General features: G+C 36.5%; 2 protein-coding genes across 3 annotated transcripts; one reads left to right on the plus strand and one right to left on the minus strand.

The window, feature by feature from the left end:
• Window positions 1-851: 851 nt before the first annotated feature.
• Window positions 852-3,710, minus strand: SHOT1 (Mitochondrial transcription termination factor family protein). The gene has a single exon (XM_081669968.1). The coding sequence runs from the start codon at window positions 3,643-3,645 to the stop codon at window positions 1,942-1,944; it is 1,704 nt and encodes a 567-aa protein (XP_081526094.1). The 5' UTR covers window positions 3,646-3,710; the 3' UTR covers window positions 852-1,941.
• Window positions 3,711-4,818: 1,108 nt separating this feature from the next.
• Window positions 4,819-12,912, plus strand: LOC145614497 (heterogeneous nuclear rnp K-like protein 2). 2 transcript variants are annotated; one of them, XR_014107116.1, is made up of 9 exons: window positions 4,819-5,311; window positions 7,177-7,281; window positions 7,890-8,153; window positions 10,202-10,260; window positions 10,339-10,430; window positions 10,534-10,646; window positions 11,227-11,289; window positions 11,906-12,038; window positions 12,460-12,912. XR_014107116.1 is itself a non-coding variant. In XM_081669551.1 (9 exons), the coding sequence occupies exons 1-9, from the start codon at window positions 4,838-4,840 to the stop codon at window positions 12,470-12,472; spliced, it is 1,260 nt and encodes a 419-aa protein (XP_081525677.1). In that variant the 5' UTR covers window positions 4,819-4,837; the 3' UTR covers window positions 12,473-12,912. The 2 variants fall into 2 exon arrangements, 1 of the variants encoding a protein (XP_081525677.1); XM_081669551.1 differs by having other exon boundaries at window positions 11,906-11,982.
• Window positions 12,913-15,871: the final 2,959 nt, after the last annotated feature.

Genomic DNA, 15,871 nt, shown 5'->3' on the forward strand with positions numbered 1-15,871 from the left:
TTTTATTTATCCAGTTTTATTAGATGGATGAGTTATGAGTGTGAATGAAGAAATAGAAGATAAGTAGTATACATGTTTTTATTATTTTTTAAAAATAAAACTATTTTTTAAAAAAACCAATGAATAATGATTAAGGATTAAATTATGTAAACAAAAAAAAAAGCTTTTCACATTAAAGATTTTATCCTAATATGTAACCAATAATTTATCATATTTAAAAAAATTTTTGTTTTGAAGATATTATATTTACAATTTATTCATTTTTTTAAATACAATTGTCATATAACTGATAACCACAAATAAAATACAAATTATACTTTTGTGATAGGCAATAACACTTTAATTAGATTATTAAGTGTGTTTTTTTTTTTTTTTGTCTGAAATTATTCAATAGTAAAATAATCAAATACAAAAATATCTTTTCGTGAGATTTATATATGAAAAACCGTGCATCGCACGGGCTTTCATCTAGTTTGGATACATTTTGAGAATTATCGACTGTTAAAGGTTGTTTGGAATATCGGGATGGAGGTTAGGGTGAGACGGTGATTTGAGGATAGTATTGTATACCTAATCTTACTATTATCGTTGCATAGTCATTGTATTTTGTTTGAAAAATTCGTTCAAAAAGTCCCATTCTTGATTTGAGTTGAATTCACATCTTAAGAGGTAGTACGGTGTAGTAGATCAAGTTTTGTATTCAACTTAATGAAAAGAAGAGTTTATACTATGGAGTACTTCTTACAAGTCAAGGGTGACTTGGTGGAGCTACCATTTCATATTCGAACAGGATAAGCAAAGTTTAAAGGTGTCTATCACCATTTACCAAGTATTCTGAAAGACACAAGATATTACATGGAAGAAAAAGCTAACAGGCTCAACATTATGATGAAACTTATTGAGAGACAAGTATTATTGAAGGTATTGATAAACAATCTAAGAAACAGAATATGCTGAGGCTGGGCCAAACTTTGACACTTCGTGCAGACTGCAGGAACTATAAGTTGCGCACATGTATACTCCGTCTATACAAGAGCTTTTTCAACAGCTGAATGTACCACCATTTATTAAGCTTAGCTTAACTTAACAGATCCCATGGTATCTCCTAGTATTTTAAAAACTCTTACAGATCTTCCGAAGACAAAGGCCTGAAATGAACACCTGATGAGCCTGCAATGTTACTCAGTCAACAACCCATAGCAGTTTCGGTAGCTGCACCTTGATCCTGCTCAAAGATGTGTCATGTACTTATGTGACCCATGCCCTGGTCCTAATGGATGCAAGTTCTGAAAGACGGATTGCAAGTTACTGCCTTACTGGTCCTAATGGATGCAAGTTCTGACAGACAGATTGCTCCCTCCCACCAAAATAAATAGGCATGTACAGTGTTCTGATGTGTAGAGGATATGTTTTGGTTAGAATTACGAGCACATCCCGGTTTTCCCACTGACATGTGGTGAGACTGGATGGGGAAGAAGCTGCTATAGTAAAGGGAATCCTGATTAACATCATATAAGTACATCGCAAGTAACTTTTGTATCCAGCAATTCATTCCAGGACTTTACCAAACAGGACTACCTTAGAACAGAGTGAAAGATGTTTGCAGCCAATATTTGCCCTAATCATCTGAGAGACATGTAATTCCATCTGAACAAGCAGAAATCAGGTTCACAGCAGTTTAGCCAAATTGAAACACATGTGGAGGATATAGGCTCTCCGCTCTCTGATAAAGTCACAAAATGCGAATCCTTGTTAAATTCAAGTTATGAAAATGAACTGAATCTAGGACCAAAGAATTGACCTCTTATTAGATCAATCAATCATAGGCCCAAAAATAATCGTATATGTTTTGTTTGAATAATATGAACCTATCAAGTATAAGTGCCAAGAAACTCACAAGAACTTCCATTCCTCACTATACATTCCGAGCTGGAAACTGTCTTATGATACTTTCTTCGAGTCACTTGTCTTCGTTTGCTCGCATTGCTCCAACCATAATTGAGGTGCTGTTGGATGTATACAGGAAAGTTGCGCCAAGAATCCTTTCTTACTTACAGCTATAATGCCTGACAAAGTGTACTTTTTTTTCATCCAACCCTGCTTAGTAAGCCAGACATGAAATCTATATCTGGGCTTAATTCGCTTTTCTAGATTATAAATCAAATACGCTGGAAAAGTCTCCAGGAACTCCAAGGATAAACCGACTTCCTGGCGAAGGAAGTCAATTTTCCGTTTAAGAGAGTCAGTCTCCTGATTTAGAATCTTAGGTGTATAACTTATCATCTTGCACAGTTTGGAGAACTCAATGCCTTCATTTAGTAGGAGATCGAATCGCTCATGTAAGTCACTACCAGAACCATGTACATCTTTTAAGAGCTTCATGGTGAAACCATGCTCTCCAAATCCAATGCCATGAAAAAATTTCAACTTACATAGTAAATAACTATAATGTCTTAGGCATTTGATGTTCTCCATCTCCTGTACATAATTCGCGTCTTCACCTTCATCGGGACTACTCAAATCATAATTACCCAATAACGGATACTTCCCCAACTTCATATTCTGGAAGAACCATTCATGAAGATCCATGGCTCTAAGAATATAGGGCAAATTAGACATCTTATTCCGACCAATTACATAAGAGTATTTCTCCATAAGGAGTTTAAGTTCGATCTTTGATAAGCCAAAATGATTCAAAAATCCGGATACAGAAACTACACGATTTTCGATATCAATGCTCAGTATCTCAGGATGGGAAAGTAGCAACAAACCAACATCTGCTTTCCCAACACTCAACTTACAAAAGAACTCCACCTTCTCAGCCAAAACCTTCTCTGAATAATCAGTGAAAACAACAGAACTCTTACCAATCAACTCTCCAACCGCCCTTTTCGGGACACCCAAGTCATAGAAAAGCCTAAGTTTCCTACAAACCTCATACCAAAGATCCACATTTCCAACTAATCCATCCCCCAAATCATAATCAATCAATACCCTTTTCAATTCATTCAATAATTCATCAAATTCACCCTTCAATCCAACCTCTTCCCCCTTCAATAAAAAGGGAAACCCTAAACAAATACCAACAGCTTGTTCAGTACTAAACCCCATTGCTAACAACCCATTAAACTTTGACCCCAAAAACTTGGGATTATTCTCAAAAATTGAAATTTCTTCAACATACAATCTCCCCAACTTATTCCAAGGAAACCCAAATCCAGCAAGTGTACAAGCAACATTTAATACAGTTGAATCATCAGAGAAAAAATGCACATTTGGCTTCAAAAAATCATTAATATTACAATAATGAATCCCAATACTTTCATAAAAGAACCCAAATTCAGGAAGAGGATTATACCTAAGAAACCTCTGAAAATTCTTGCGGAAATAAATGGATGAAAAATCTACCTTTGACATCAATTCAGTAAGAGAATGAACGGAGTTTTTGCTGATGAACTCGGCATATGAAAAGGGTAATGCACTGGTAGTATGAAGATAATCTGTGACAACTTCTTGAGCTTCTTTGATTGCTTGAGGTCGATATTTAGTGGGGATTTTGCCAAGAGTTGGGAGATTTGTGTAATGGCGAAGTAAGGTTTGAAAGAGAGGATTTGAGAAGGGGGTGAAAGGGAAGAACAGACGCATTGTGAAGGACACATTGAGAGAGATTTGTTAGGGCTCCCTTTTTAACAATTGGACTAACTCTCTAATTTCTATTAGCCTATTGACTCTATTCTCTTAAAATTTGGCAACAATTGGTTTATTTAGAATTTGTTTCTTACTTCATCTCTTTTTGAATTTTTTTTAGTTAAGATCCAATCTTACAATAGAGTATATATATCGGCTCTGAATGTTTGTTGTCATTTATGCGTTTTATATTTTTAAACTTTTGATTGAGTGAAGTTGATACGCGAAAGTGTTTTTTTTTTCCTCAAATGAGGACACGAGCATTCAATAGAGTAAAAGAAAAACAACCAAAAGTATAAAGAGCAACACAAAGAAAAAACACAATCTATGGTGAAGGCAAAGTGTGGCATCGCAACGCCCTTAGTATCCTCCTCTAAAATACAACTTAAATCTAACTGAACATTATTGAAAATTTTTAGTTGAAAGTCTTGAACGACTTCGCAATTGGCCAACCAATCCGCCGCTCAATTACCTTCTCCAAAGATATGTGCTACTTTAATTTGCCAACGATCATCACTAATCAGTCTCAAGCAATCTCTTATGTAATGAATGTTTTCGCCCCTTATAGGCTTATAGCTTCTTATGTTCTACAAAACATGTACACATGCCAAGTTATAAAAAATAGTAGGATTAAAAGTATTACTCGTATGTGAGAGTAAAAGTGCAATGATCGTGAATTGTGATAAACGATAAAAGGTGCAATCTTGTAGGGATATTCATTTTTGGTATATGGGCAAACACTTAGAGTTGGGGAGAGTATTAGAGTAAGAAGGAAAATTACAACATTAATAAAAAGAGATAGGAAAGTATTGAGGGTTTGTGAGAGTGAGAGGTGTCAAAATATCTATCTCGACTCGATTCAAATTGACTTGAAAGTAAATTCAAATTACAAACTTGTATAAGCATAAATAACTTGTCGACAAATCTTAAACGAAACCACACCCGATCCGACATAACCGAACCCGACCCACATTAACAACTCGGTCTCATCCTTTATTAACCAACACTTCGTAAAACAAAACCACACTCCGATCCGACATAACCGAACCCGACCCACCATAACACCTTGTTCTTCCCCCTTTATTAACCAACACTTGGTATATAAACACCCTTTCTTGCTTCCATCTTCTTGCTACCAAAAAACTCAACAATGGCGCAACAAGGACAATACCCATCAATCCCAACCCTCCAACCATACACACAACACCATCAATACATCCCACCACCACATCCACCGCTTCAACCACCGCACCCCCACCACCACCATCAACCCTTAAACATCCCTTACCACCACCAATACCACCCTCACCACCACCCTTCTCATCAATACTCCGATTATGGCTCTGTTCCTCAGCTTCAACACATGCCTTTACCCCCAATTCAATACCCCTCTTACCCTCAACCCCATTACTCTGATCGCCCCTCTTCGAAACGTCCCCGAGAACCCGTTTCGGATTCGAATGAGGTTCCTTCCACGAAACGCCAAGCTTTGGGGAATGATATTTTGTTTAGGGTTGTTGTTCCTTCTGGGCAAATTGGGAAGGTTATTGGGAAAGGGGGTCATAGGGTTCAGAAGATTAGGGATGATACTAAGGCTACTATCAAGATTGCTGATCCTATTGCTGTGAGTTTTGCTCAATTTTAATTGGGGTATTTTGTATTTTGTTATTGCTTTTTGTTTGGATTGAATTCTATTATGTTGTTATTCTTTGGGAATTTGATTATATTGATTGAGAAATTCAGTGTTTTGGGAGTAATGGGGTTCTTGAAATTTGGGGGATTTGTTGTTTTTAATTGATTTTGGGGTTAATTTTTTATGTTTGGAGTATGAGATACTTGAAGCTGTTGAAATTATAAAGGTTGAAAATTCTCAATTCCATAGGTTATGATGATGTTAATTAGAATTTGTGTGATTAACTTGACAAGAGAGGATGTATTATCTGTATGTTAATTTGAATTGATGCAGTGTTGTTGGAGTTATTACATATGAGTAACATAATTCGGTGAAGGCTCGAGTAATTCTTGGGTTAAAAAAATACTGAATTGGTATCTGAACCAATAAGCTGAAAGTTTGAGGAATGTCTATTGCTAGTTTAATTTGTGCTAGAGACTGTGTGTTGATGCTGTTAGGAAGATGAGTTTAGTATGCAGTTGTCGCCTTGTCGGTAAGTGACAGCCTTTTGATGTTATTCCTTGGCATCAAAACGGGTTATTTTGATGTTAAAACTGCCTATCTACTAGGGTATAAGAGGCATCTCTTCTTGATTCTGGCATGAGGTTACAATAGGAGATAAAATCATACATAGACCTTTCTATGTGTAACTGATTTTGTGGAATGCAAGGCTGAGAGATTTAGTGTTGTTTATCAGCTCTTGGTTGCTTTTTTCAGATGAAAGGATACTCAGAGATAGTGATTTTGAACCATAAAATTGCTATCTGGCCTGGAAACTTTCAAGTAGGGCAAATATGTTGGAGGGCTTTCATGCTCCTACATTTCAATGTCACTGATCGAATAGAAGAGTCCACAAAATAAAGCTTATGTTTTTTAATTTTAATTTTTTCCACTAATTTTCATAAACTGAGTTTCATATTGAATTCAGACTTTTTATATTATTTCATTTACTAATATTTGTTTTTATTGGGTTGAGCTAATTGTATGATAGCAGTTATAAGTGGTCTAAGGTCTATATTTGTAAGCTTGCAGTCTTTTCAAATTTCTAATTAGATGGAAATATTAATTGTTTGATTTAAGCTAAAAATTTGGGTCCATAGAAGTGAAGTTTCCTCATAGAAAGACAATGGAAGGTGTTTATATGGAGTACTGTTTAGAACTCACAGGTCAATATTGTTATCTTTATTTTCCCTAAATATCTGATGCTTGAAAGCTGTGGCTCTGTTTTTTTTTTTTTTTTTTTTTACTTATTCAGCAAACAACTTTTGGATAAAATGAATTTTTGGAGAGCGGAGACTTAAACTTAAAACTACTTTGCTACAAATTGCCACCAAACTTCTGCTAATGCAATCTTAGATATATAATAATTTTAACCTATTGTATGTTCATCTTTGGAGAAGCTGCTTCCAAGTTAAACCATCTCTGTATTGTTTGCTGAGGTCGAATGGGTTGGCTATGCTGTAGTTTTAGCAGAAATATCTGATTTTGTAGACAAAGAATTGCAGTCACTTTAATATGGTAATGCAGTGTTTGGGTTATCTCTGTCCAACTCCTGTATATTGGCCATAATATATGAGTTTATGCAGTAATCAGCCTCATTTTTCTGTTCTAGGTATCTGTTTCGTAAAAGCTGTGTTGCTTATTGCCATATTAAGTGATACTGAGATTCATGATTGCTTGTTACATGTACATTCCAGTTGAAGCATTTTTTTGCTGTCTTTTGGGTATAATATGGAGAAAACGTAACAAATGGAATTCTTGTATCAAAGCTGATTTGTGAATGACATCATGTTAACTTGTTGACCCTTTTGTTTTAGCGATACGAGGAACGTGTTATAATTGTTAGTTCTAGAGAGAATGAAGCTGGTGGTATCAGTGATGCGGAGAAGGCTTTGCTTCAGATTGCTTCTCTTATCCTTGCGGTATTTAATCCTGCCTTCCCTTATCTTGTTTTTTCTTTACTCTGTTATGTAAATTAGTCAATAAGACAACTTTTTTGTTTGTTTTATTGAGAGTTAAGTAGAATGTGTTAAGAAAACCAACCTTCTACAAACTTTTGTGATTATAATGTTTTGTGATGTTCTTATGCTTTAAAATAGTTATTTTTGAGGATAGCATATTAAAAACTAGTCTTCCAATTGGTGATTTGGTGTATCTGAACGCATATCTTTCTTTTTTTGGATAGATTTTGATATTCATCCACGTCTTCTCTGGTTGTCAACTTGTGTAAATACATTTCATGTTCACCTTTATAAATCATTACACATTTTTGAGTGACAAATTATTGCATTTGATGAATGAACGGGGTCTTGTGAGCCAGATGAACTAGAAATCCATTAATAAAGAAATAAATATGCTTTTCTGCTAACATACATATGTTTGGGGAAATCTTGTTTAAAGTGTATTGGGATTCCATTTCCGTCCTTTGGATTACTGGAAGTATTACATGGTCTTATGATGGAACACACAATTGCTCTTGCAATGATAATTTGGCCTTGTGTATCAAATTGAGCTTTTTCTAAACAAACAGGATGATGGAAGCAGTGCACCTGCACTAAGCATTGCTGCTGCAACTGATCCTTATTCTGCTGCTGCTGCTGGCATCAGCGGAGGACATGCAACCTCAAATTCAGTAAAGCTATTAATAGCTGGTTCACAAGCTGGTGGCTTAATAGGAGTGTCAGGTCAGAACATTGAAAAGCTTAGAAACTCTTCTGGTGCCACAATTGCTGTTCTGGCGCCAAATCAATTGCCTCTGTGTGCATCTGCTCATGAATCTGATCGCTTGGTCCAGGTAAGAAGAACGTTTGTAAGCCTACCATTATGTAGTTTTATGTTTACTTGGGCATATGGTCCTTGCTCTGGTTTCTTACGATAAGGGAATATTCCAAGATTCCTTTCTCTTTTTAATGTGGAAAAAGGGCTAAAAAGAAATTTTACAGTTAATAGATCTCCATCACAAACGTCTCCCAGTGAAATGGCAAATACATGCAATCCACATGGACATTACTCATTAGAACTGTAACCGACCAATTAGAAAATGTATTATTATTGTGGGTTTGTTTTGGAACTCAAATCCCTTGTAGATGTAACATTATCCTTTCGTTTTGAGTATTTTAGAGTCTGTAGAATATTATTATGCCAGTTGTGTTTTGTTACAATGTAGAACATGCTATTAGTCTATTACCACATATAGGATCTAAGTCAGGTAGCTTATTCTACTTGTATAAAATTTTATATACGAAGTATGTTTATCAACTTTGTTGTGGTTAGTTGAGTGCTTGAGTTTGAAGTTTGTGCAATGAGAACGAAAACATATGTTGACATCATGGATGTCTCTAATTGATTTCTGACTAACTAGTACAGGAAGATAGAAGACAGTAGTTTTAGTGTAATTTTCTGGTAGGAGGCATCCGGTCCTCTCAAGAAGTTTGAAAATTTTGTTGTCAATCCTTATAATCCAACTAAGTCCCCTCCCTCTCCCCCCCTGCGCTCCTTCCTTCATTTCCCTGTCCCATCTTCCTTCCTGTCCCCTCCCTTTTCTTCCCTTCCCTTCCCTTCCCTTTTCCCTTTCCCTCCTCCCTCCTCCCTCCCTCCCTCCAGCCCCTCCCTTTCCCTCCTTCCCATCCTCTCCTTCCCAATCTTTAATGCAGTTACCTTTTGCATACTTCCCCTCGCCTGCCCTTTGTGTGGCACTGACAAGTATGTAAATTAATGATTGGTAGGTTTGCACCAGGAAAGAGGAAAAAGGAAATACAGGTTATCTGGGAGGCTTTCCTTGATTGTTCTCATTTGCGTCAGTCTGGCTTTGAGTATGGATCAGATATCTCTTATGTTTATTGCCAACTCTTTTTTCTACCCCTATTATTCCTCTAGCTTTACTGTTTACATTGTGGATGGGGAAGCAAATGACGGACTTTAATATGCTGAGACTTATGAGCTCAATAATTGGTCAGAAGGTTGGGGCAATCTTGTTACCCCTTTGTTGTTATTTATGGATTGTAAAAGGAAAACATATATTGCTTCTAAGCCTATAATAAAGTGTGGATTAAAGCATTAGCAGTAACTAAGCTATGAAGGTTTTAGACTCAAAGCTTGAACATCGGAAAAAGGTCTATACATTCACCTGCATGAAAATAACAAATAGGCACTTCTTTTAATTTCAGAGTTCCTTATTATCTGTCACCACCATATACGGATTCAACTACATACGATTCGAGGAGATGTAGACGTAAAGAGCCATACCTAACCAATTGTGAGTAATTAGTGGAAGAAATAAAGTATAAAAAGCAAAGACATTAATGGAAGTGTAGTATCACCACATGTTAAGTGTAGCTAGACTGCTAGAGAAATAGCAGTATATGTACATAATTCACTAGTTGATCAAATTGTTCTTTTTTATGCTCTCTTCCTCATTTTGTGAAATCTGAATCATCTATTATGCTGATTACTAGTAGTCCAAAGAGGGAAGAAAGTGATAATTTTGAATTGTTATGATTTGTGCCTCTGTGGTGTGAAGGTACAAAGTATGTACTTATGGTATGTACTTATGAACCAATCCTTGGACCAAATTGAGCACGATAACAATATGTAGACCAATGAAGTGAAACAAAATAGCTAAAGTTTGAACCCTAATGTACATTATCTGAACTAGCTTATTTATCTTCATTCATGTTGATATTTTTATTGGCATCTTATCATGATTAGATGCTTTCACCATCTAGTTGTGAAAATAATGTGCTTCTGTGGTTGGGTGGGGAACTGGGATTCTTGAGAACTCCATCTCATGCTTTGTGCTTGCTCTTTATTCCGAGAAATGATCATTGGTAATGATGATATCAGATATCAGGTGAAGTTTCTGCTGTAATGAAAGCCGTGGAGGAGATTGGTGTTGAACTTAGGTAAATATACTTCTGGACTCACTAGCCTGAGTTCCATTATTTGCACCCTTCTCTGTTTCATATTATATCCATTATCAGGCAAAACCCACCCAAGCAAGTAATTTCAATCAGCCCAACATACAACTTGAGCATTGCTCGAGCAGCTCAGAATTATATGGACCCAAATGCTGGTAAATCTGCTTTTATAAGCACTTACTTCACAGCTGTTTTATTCTCATGTTAATTCTTAAGTTTTTCTTACAATAAGATCATCGTGACTGGTATATTTTGCAGCTGAATATGTGACATTGGATATGGTGATCTCGGAAACAATGGTGGGTGGCTTGATTGGCAGAGCTGGTTCCAACATATCAAGGATTAGAACTGAATCTGGTGCAATGATTAAGGTGTGCTCCCTTGTGATCAATGTTGTGAATCTATACTATGCACTATTTGTAATGGTAGACAGTAGTTATATTTTTTTTTATAATTAACTTATGATTACATCTTTACAAAATTACTTGTGCAAATTTAATGTTGAATGATATGCTCAGTGTCATTCCATATCCCTTAATTCTGCAACTTGTGAAAAATCACTTATGTCTTACAGTCGCAGTATATATCCTTCTTATCCTTGGACTATTTGTTATTATAAGGGAGTAAAATACTAGTCTAAAGACCACGTAGCACAAAGCTTTAAGGCCAAACAGCTGAACCAATGAACCCCCACCACGATTATGCTCATCAAGGCACTCTGTATTAACTTGCAAAAGCATGACTTTCACATTTTATTCTGTATTTTTCTCCCTTATATAACAAATAGTCCAAAAGCATGATTCTTCTGGGTACTTAAAATGTGCATTTGTATTGAACTTTTTCTATGCATGATGCTTTGGAGGAAAAGGTGAGCAGAAACATAGGCAGATCCACCACCATGTCATCTCATTAACTTGCCTGACATGATGCTCGTTCTGTTTAAACTGTCAGGTATTTGGGGGAAAAGGTGAGCAGAAACATAGGCAGCTCCAGCTTATTGGCTCAGCTCAGCAGGTAATTTCGTTCTTTCGCTTTTTCAATTTTCATTCCTTGGGATTTTTAAAATCCTTTCTTGGACAGCTTTAGAGACTCACCATTACCCCTCTTAATTAGAGCTGGCAAAAAGTCGTGTTCGTGTTTGGTCTCGTGTCAATTTCGTGTTGTTTATAAAATCTATCAAAAACTATGTAAAATGCAACATAAATGCATAATTTGACCACTTTATCTAAACGGGTCGTGTTCGGGTTGATTTCGCGTCGTGTCGTGTCGACTTCGTGTTTTCTCTCAGTAACTTCGTGTTCGTGTCGTGCCGGTTTCGGTCGTGTCGTGTCAAAGATTGCCAGCTCTACTCTTAATCTGGAATTGGGGGAAGTGGACTGCTGATATTATTGTTTATAATTATCGAAGGACGTACCACATAATACACTATCAGTTTATCAATCAATAGGTGCTAGGGGTAATATTACATATTTTGAACTAGATGATGATAAACTTGGATTTCCTGCTCTATACTATTTTCCTTAAGATTGTACATGCTTCCTGGTGGCTTGCTTTTAATTGTTATGTCCCTCTTCAACCCCAAATCATTTTGGGACTAAGGCTTTGTTGCTGTTGTTGTATCCCTCTTCAGGTAGCCTTGGCGAAACAGAGAGTTGATGAATACATATATTCTCAGTTGACACAACAAGCTGGTGCTGAGCAGTCAGTGTAAATGTTCATCCTCATCACTCTTTTATCATCTGCCTACTAATTTATGCTTTAAGGTGCGCTTTTCTTTTGTAAAAGTTACATGACTAAAGTAGTTTACTAATGTTTCCCAATAATGTGTATATGTAGTAACTAATTCAATGTTTATCAATTGATTCTACTTGAGTTACTTTTATATTCTGGTTTTCCAATCTTAATAGGTTCATATTATTATGAATGTCTGGAAAAAGTTCACCTTCTATAAAACAGTAGTGATTAATGATAAGAACTCCTAAAAAGCTCGCTCTTAATTGATGTAGATAATTTAAATTGCACTATGATTATAATTTTTTTATAAAATAATGTAAATGGATTTACGCCCATAAACTGTATTTGATTATTCCTTTGCATGACTATGCTATTTTCTGCATGCACAACTCTAGCAGCCCTGGTTGCATATGCTGAATAATTAAGAAACTTTGACTCCCCATCTTGCAGATTGCCACAGTGAAAGAGATAAAGTTTGCCGCATGCATACTCTTGCGCATCTTGTCAGAATGTATCTATTGGTTTAAATATGACCTACAGCTTTTACTTTGAAGAGCAAGCAAACCGGATCACATTCAAGCCATGCATAAACTTTTATCGATGACATTTCCCTGGTTTAAATCTGTACTTTTGAGTTAGGTCTTTACTATTGATGATAAACGCCAGGGGACTCCTCAGACGAGCATAGTTGACATATTGATTGTTACATTAACATTTAGCTTGTATTTAGACCTGGTGTAGTGGTGTGTGGAGACGCATTCTTTTGGATACAGTATTGTATAACATACTCTCAGTTTTGACTATGGAAGTTTTTTTGTGTAAATCTGTGAGCAGATTTTAGTTTATTTACGTAGTTATGTCTTGGAAATACTCTTTGGAAAGTTTTATTGCCATAAGCCAATAACCCAGCATTTTTTTCTTTAGTAATTGGGCTGAATTTGCATCCATCTTTTGTGCAAAATTCCTAATTCAACAGGATACAGTAGGCGAAGTTCTAAGTTTACAATATTCTTTTGGCAACATGTATGATTATCATCGTCCAGGACTTCAGGTATCCCAAGTAAAAACATATGCATGTTGGTAGCATATAGTACTTGAATGTTACATATTTTTTTTATGAAAGCTACTTATTTCATTCTGTAGTTATGCTGAACTTTTGCCTTGCCAAACAGTACATCAGCTATAATACTCCGTAGTATTTGGTTTGGGGGTCTAAATTGCTAGAAATGCTAGTTTCAAAACTATTGCCAAACATACCCTAGTAACCCTACCTGTAAGCACTAACGTGTAGAGCTGTTAATTCGGGTATTCAAGTCGGGTTTGGGTCAGGTCAAATCAGGTCTCGGGTTAAATCAGGATCATGTTATGTCAGGTCAATCTAGGATCAGGTTAAAAGTTATATAAGCTAAACAAAAGATTTTATAAAATCGGATTGAGGGTTTACAGAATTATACCAGTACCTACCTATATATAAGCTGAATAAAAGGTATATAAAATTTTATTAAACCTTCCATGACTCGGGTTCATGTTTTAATTGAGTCAAGTACCAGTTAAGATTCGGATTGTTTTCGGGTCGAATTAAATCGGTTGACGGTCGGGGGCAGGTTCGGGTTCAGGTCATAAAGTATTGGATCAAGTGGATTTTCGGTTAAGATCAAGTCAGGTTACAGATAGTCTAGTTTCACCCCACTGTTCGAGTACAGGCAGGGTTCAGATCTTTGTTTGTAAAGGTCAGATTCTCGGGTCGGGTCAATTTTTGACAACTCTAGCTATAATCCACACATTTTGAGGAAATTTTGAGGTTTAGGGGCCCGGTAGCAAAAAGCCTTGAGACCCTAAGGGATACATCTCGGGGTCATATAATGTCGTTTGAACCATATATGATCATTAAATATTGTCATAAACGTCCGTGGTAGGCTTGAGTTTACGAAATCGATGCAAGTTGCGAACGGGTAAAATAACCGTTTAAGGGCATAATGGATGCTTCCACCGACCAAATTAGACTCCCGGAGGATATTAGGGACCACGGAAAACATCTCGGAACTTTTATTTTCCGTGCGAAAAAAGGTCAAAAAATTACAAAATCGAAGGTTATAATCCACGCTTTTTGAAGAAATTTTGAGGTTTCAGGCCCCGGTGGCGAAAAGTGTTGAGACCCAAGGGGATATATCTCGGTGTCATATAATGTCGTTTGAAACCATATATGATCATTATATGATGTCATAAATTGTCCGTGGTAGGCTTGAGTTTACGAAATCACTACAAGCTGTGAATGGGTAAAATAATCATTTAATGGCATATTGGATGGTTCCACCGAACCAATTGGACTCTAGGATGGTATTAGGGACCATGGTTAACATATCGGCTTTTTTTTTATTTCCGGGCAAAAAAAGGTCAAAAAATTACAAAATTGAAGGCTATAATCCACGCTTTTTGAGGAAAATTTGAGGTTTCGGGGCCCGGTGGAGAAAAACCTTGAAACCCTAAGGGATACATTTCGGGGTTATATAATGCCGTTTGAAACCATATATGATCATTATATGTTGTCATAAACGTCCGTGGTAGGCTTGTGTTTACGAAATCAGAGCAAATTGTGAGCGGGTAAAATGAACGTTTAAGGGCATATTAGATGGTTCCACCGACCCAATTTGACTCATGGAGGATATTAGTAACCATGGTAAACATCTCAACAATATTTATTTCCGGGCGAAAAAAGGTTTAATAATTACAAAATTGAAGGCTATAAATCCACGCTTTTTGATGAAATTTTAGGTTTCAAGGCCGGTAGCGAAAAGCCTTGAAACCCTAAGGGATACATCTCGGGGTCATATAATTCCGTTTGAAACCACATATGATTATTATATGTTGTCATAAACGTCTATGGTAGACTTGATTTTACGAAATCACTTCAAGTTGTGAATGGGTAAACCGTTTAAGGGCATATTGGATGGTTCCACCGACCCAATTGGACTCTTGGAGGGTATTAGGGACCATGGTAAACATCTTGGTAATCTTTATTTCCCGTTGAAAAAAGGTCGAAAATTACTAAATTGAAAGCTATAATTCACGCTTTTTATGGAAATTTTGAGGTTTTGGGGCCCGATGGCGAAAAGTGGCAAAATTGAAGGCTATAATCCACCTCTTTGTTCGAGTACAGGCATGGTTCAGATCATTGTCGATTAGGGTCAGGTCCTCTACGGGTCAGTTTTTGACAGCCTTAAGGTCTCACTACTTTTCACCACCGGCCCTGAAACATCGAAAATTCTTCAAAAACTGTGGATTATGTAGCCTTCAATTTTGTAATTTTTTGACCTTTTTCGCCCGTAAATAAAAATTGCTGAGATGTTTACCATGGTCCCTAATACCCTCCGAGAGTTTGGGTGGGTCGAACCATCCAATTTGCCTTTAAATGGTCATTTATCCGTTTTCGTACTTGTCTCTTGTATTGGCTATAAGCTCTCACGGGGCATTTTCGTTGACGGATAATGGTCATATATGGGTCCACACAATATTATATGATCCCTTCAACTTGTAGTGTTCCGTGAACAACACCAGCTCCCAACACCTTATAAATCACTCCTATTTCTTGTATTATAGTAGAGTGGTCGATTTGGGTATTCAAGTCCAATTTGGGTTGGGTCAAATCATGTCTTGGTTAAATTAGGATATGGTTATATCGGGTTAATGTAGCATCATATCAGGTTTAAGTTCGGGTCGAGTCAATTTCAGTTGAGTTTATTCTAGGTCGTTCACCTTTTCAAATATATGTCGTGTTCAATTTGATCCAAATTCAGATCGGATTCAATTTCAGGTTCGGGTTGTGTGTGAGTCGGGTTTAAGTGGGTTAATAGATGGTACATTC

Source organism: Chenopodium album, chromosome 25 (genome assembly GCF_948465745.1).
Source record: "Chenopodium album chromosome 25, dcCheAlbu1.1, whole genome shotgun sequence".
NCBI classification, from domain to species: domain Eukaryota; kingdom Viridiplantae; phylum Streptophyta; class Magnoliopsida; order Caryophyllales; family Amaranthaceae; genus Chenopodium; species Chenopodium album.

Coding starts and splice junctions, on each gene's coding strand:
- LOC145614497 (XM_081669551.1), top strand. CDS start 4,838: ATGGCGCAACAAGGACAATACCCATCAATCCCAACCCTCCAACCATAC. Junction 10,261..10,338: donor GAGATTGGTGTTGAACTTAG/GTAAATATACTT, acceptor ATCCATTATCAG/GCAAAACCCACCCAAGCAAG. Junction 11,290..11,905: donor TTATTGGCTCAGCTCAGCAG/GTAATTTCGTTC, acceptor ATCCCTCTTCAG/GTAGCCTTGGCGAAACAGAG.
- SHOT1 (XM_081669968.1), bottom strand. CDS start 3,645: ATGCGTCTGTTCTTCCCTTTCACCCCCTTCTCAAATCCTCTCTTTCAA.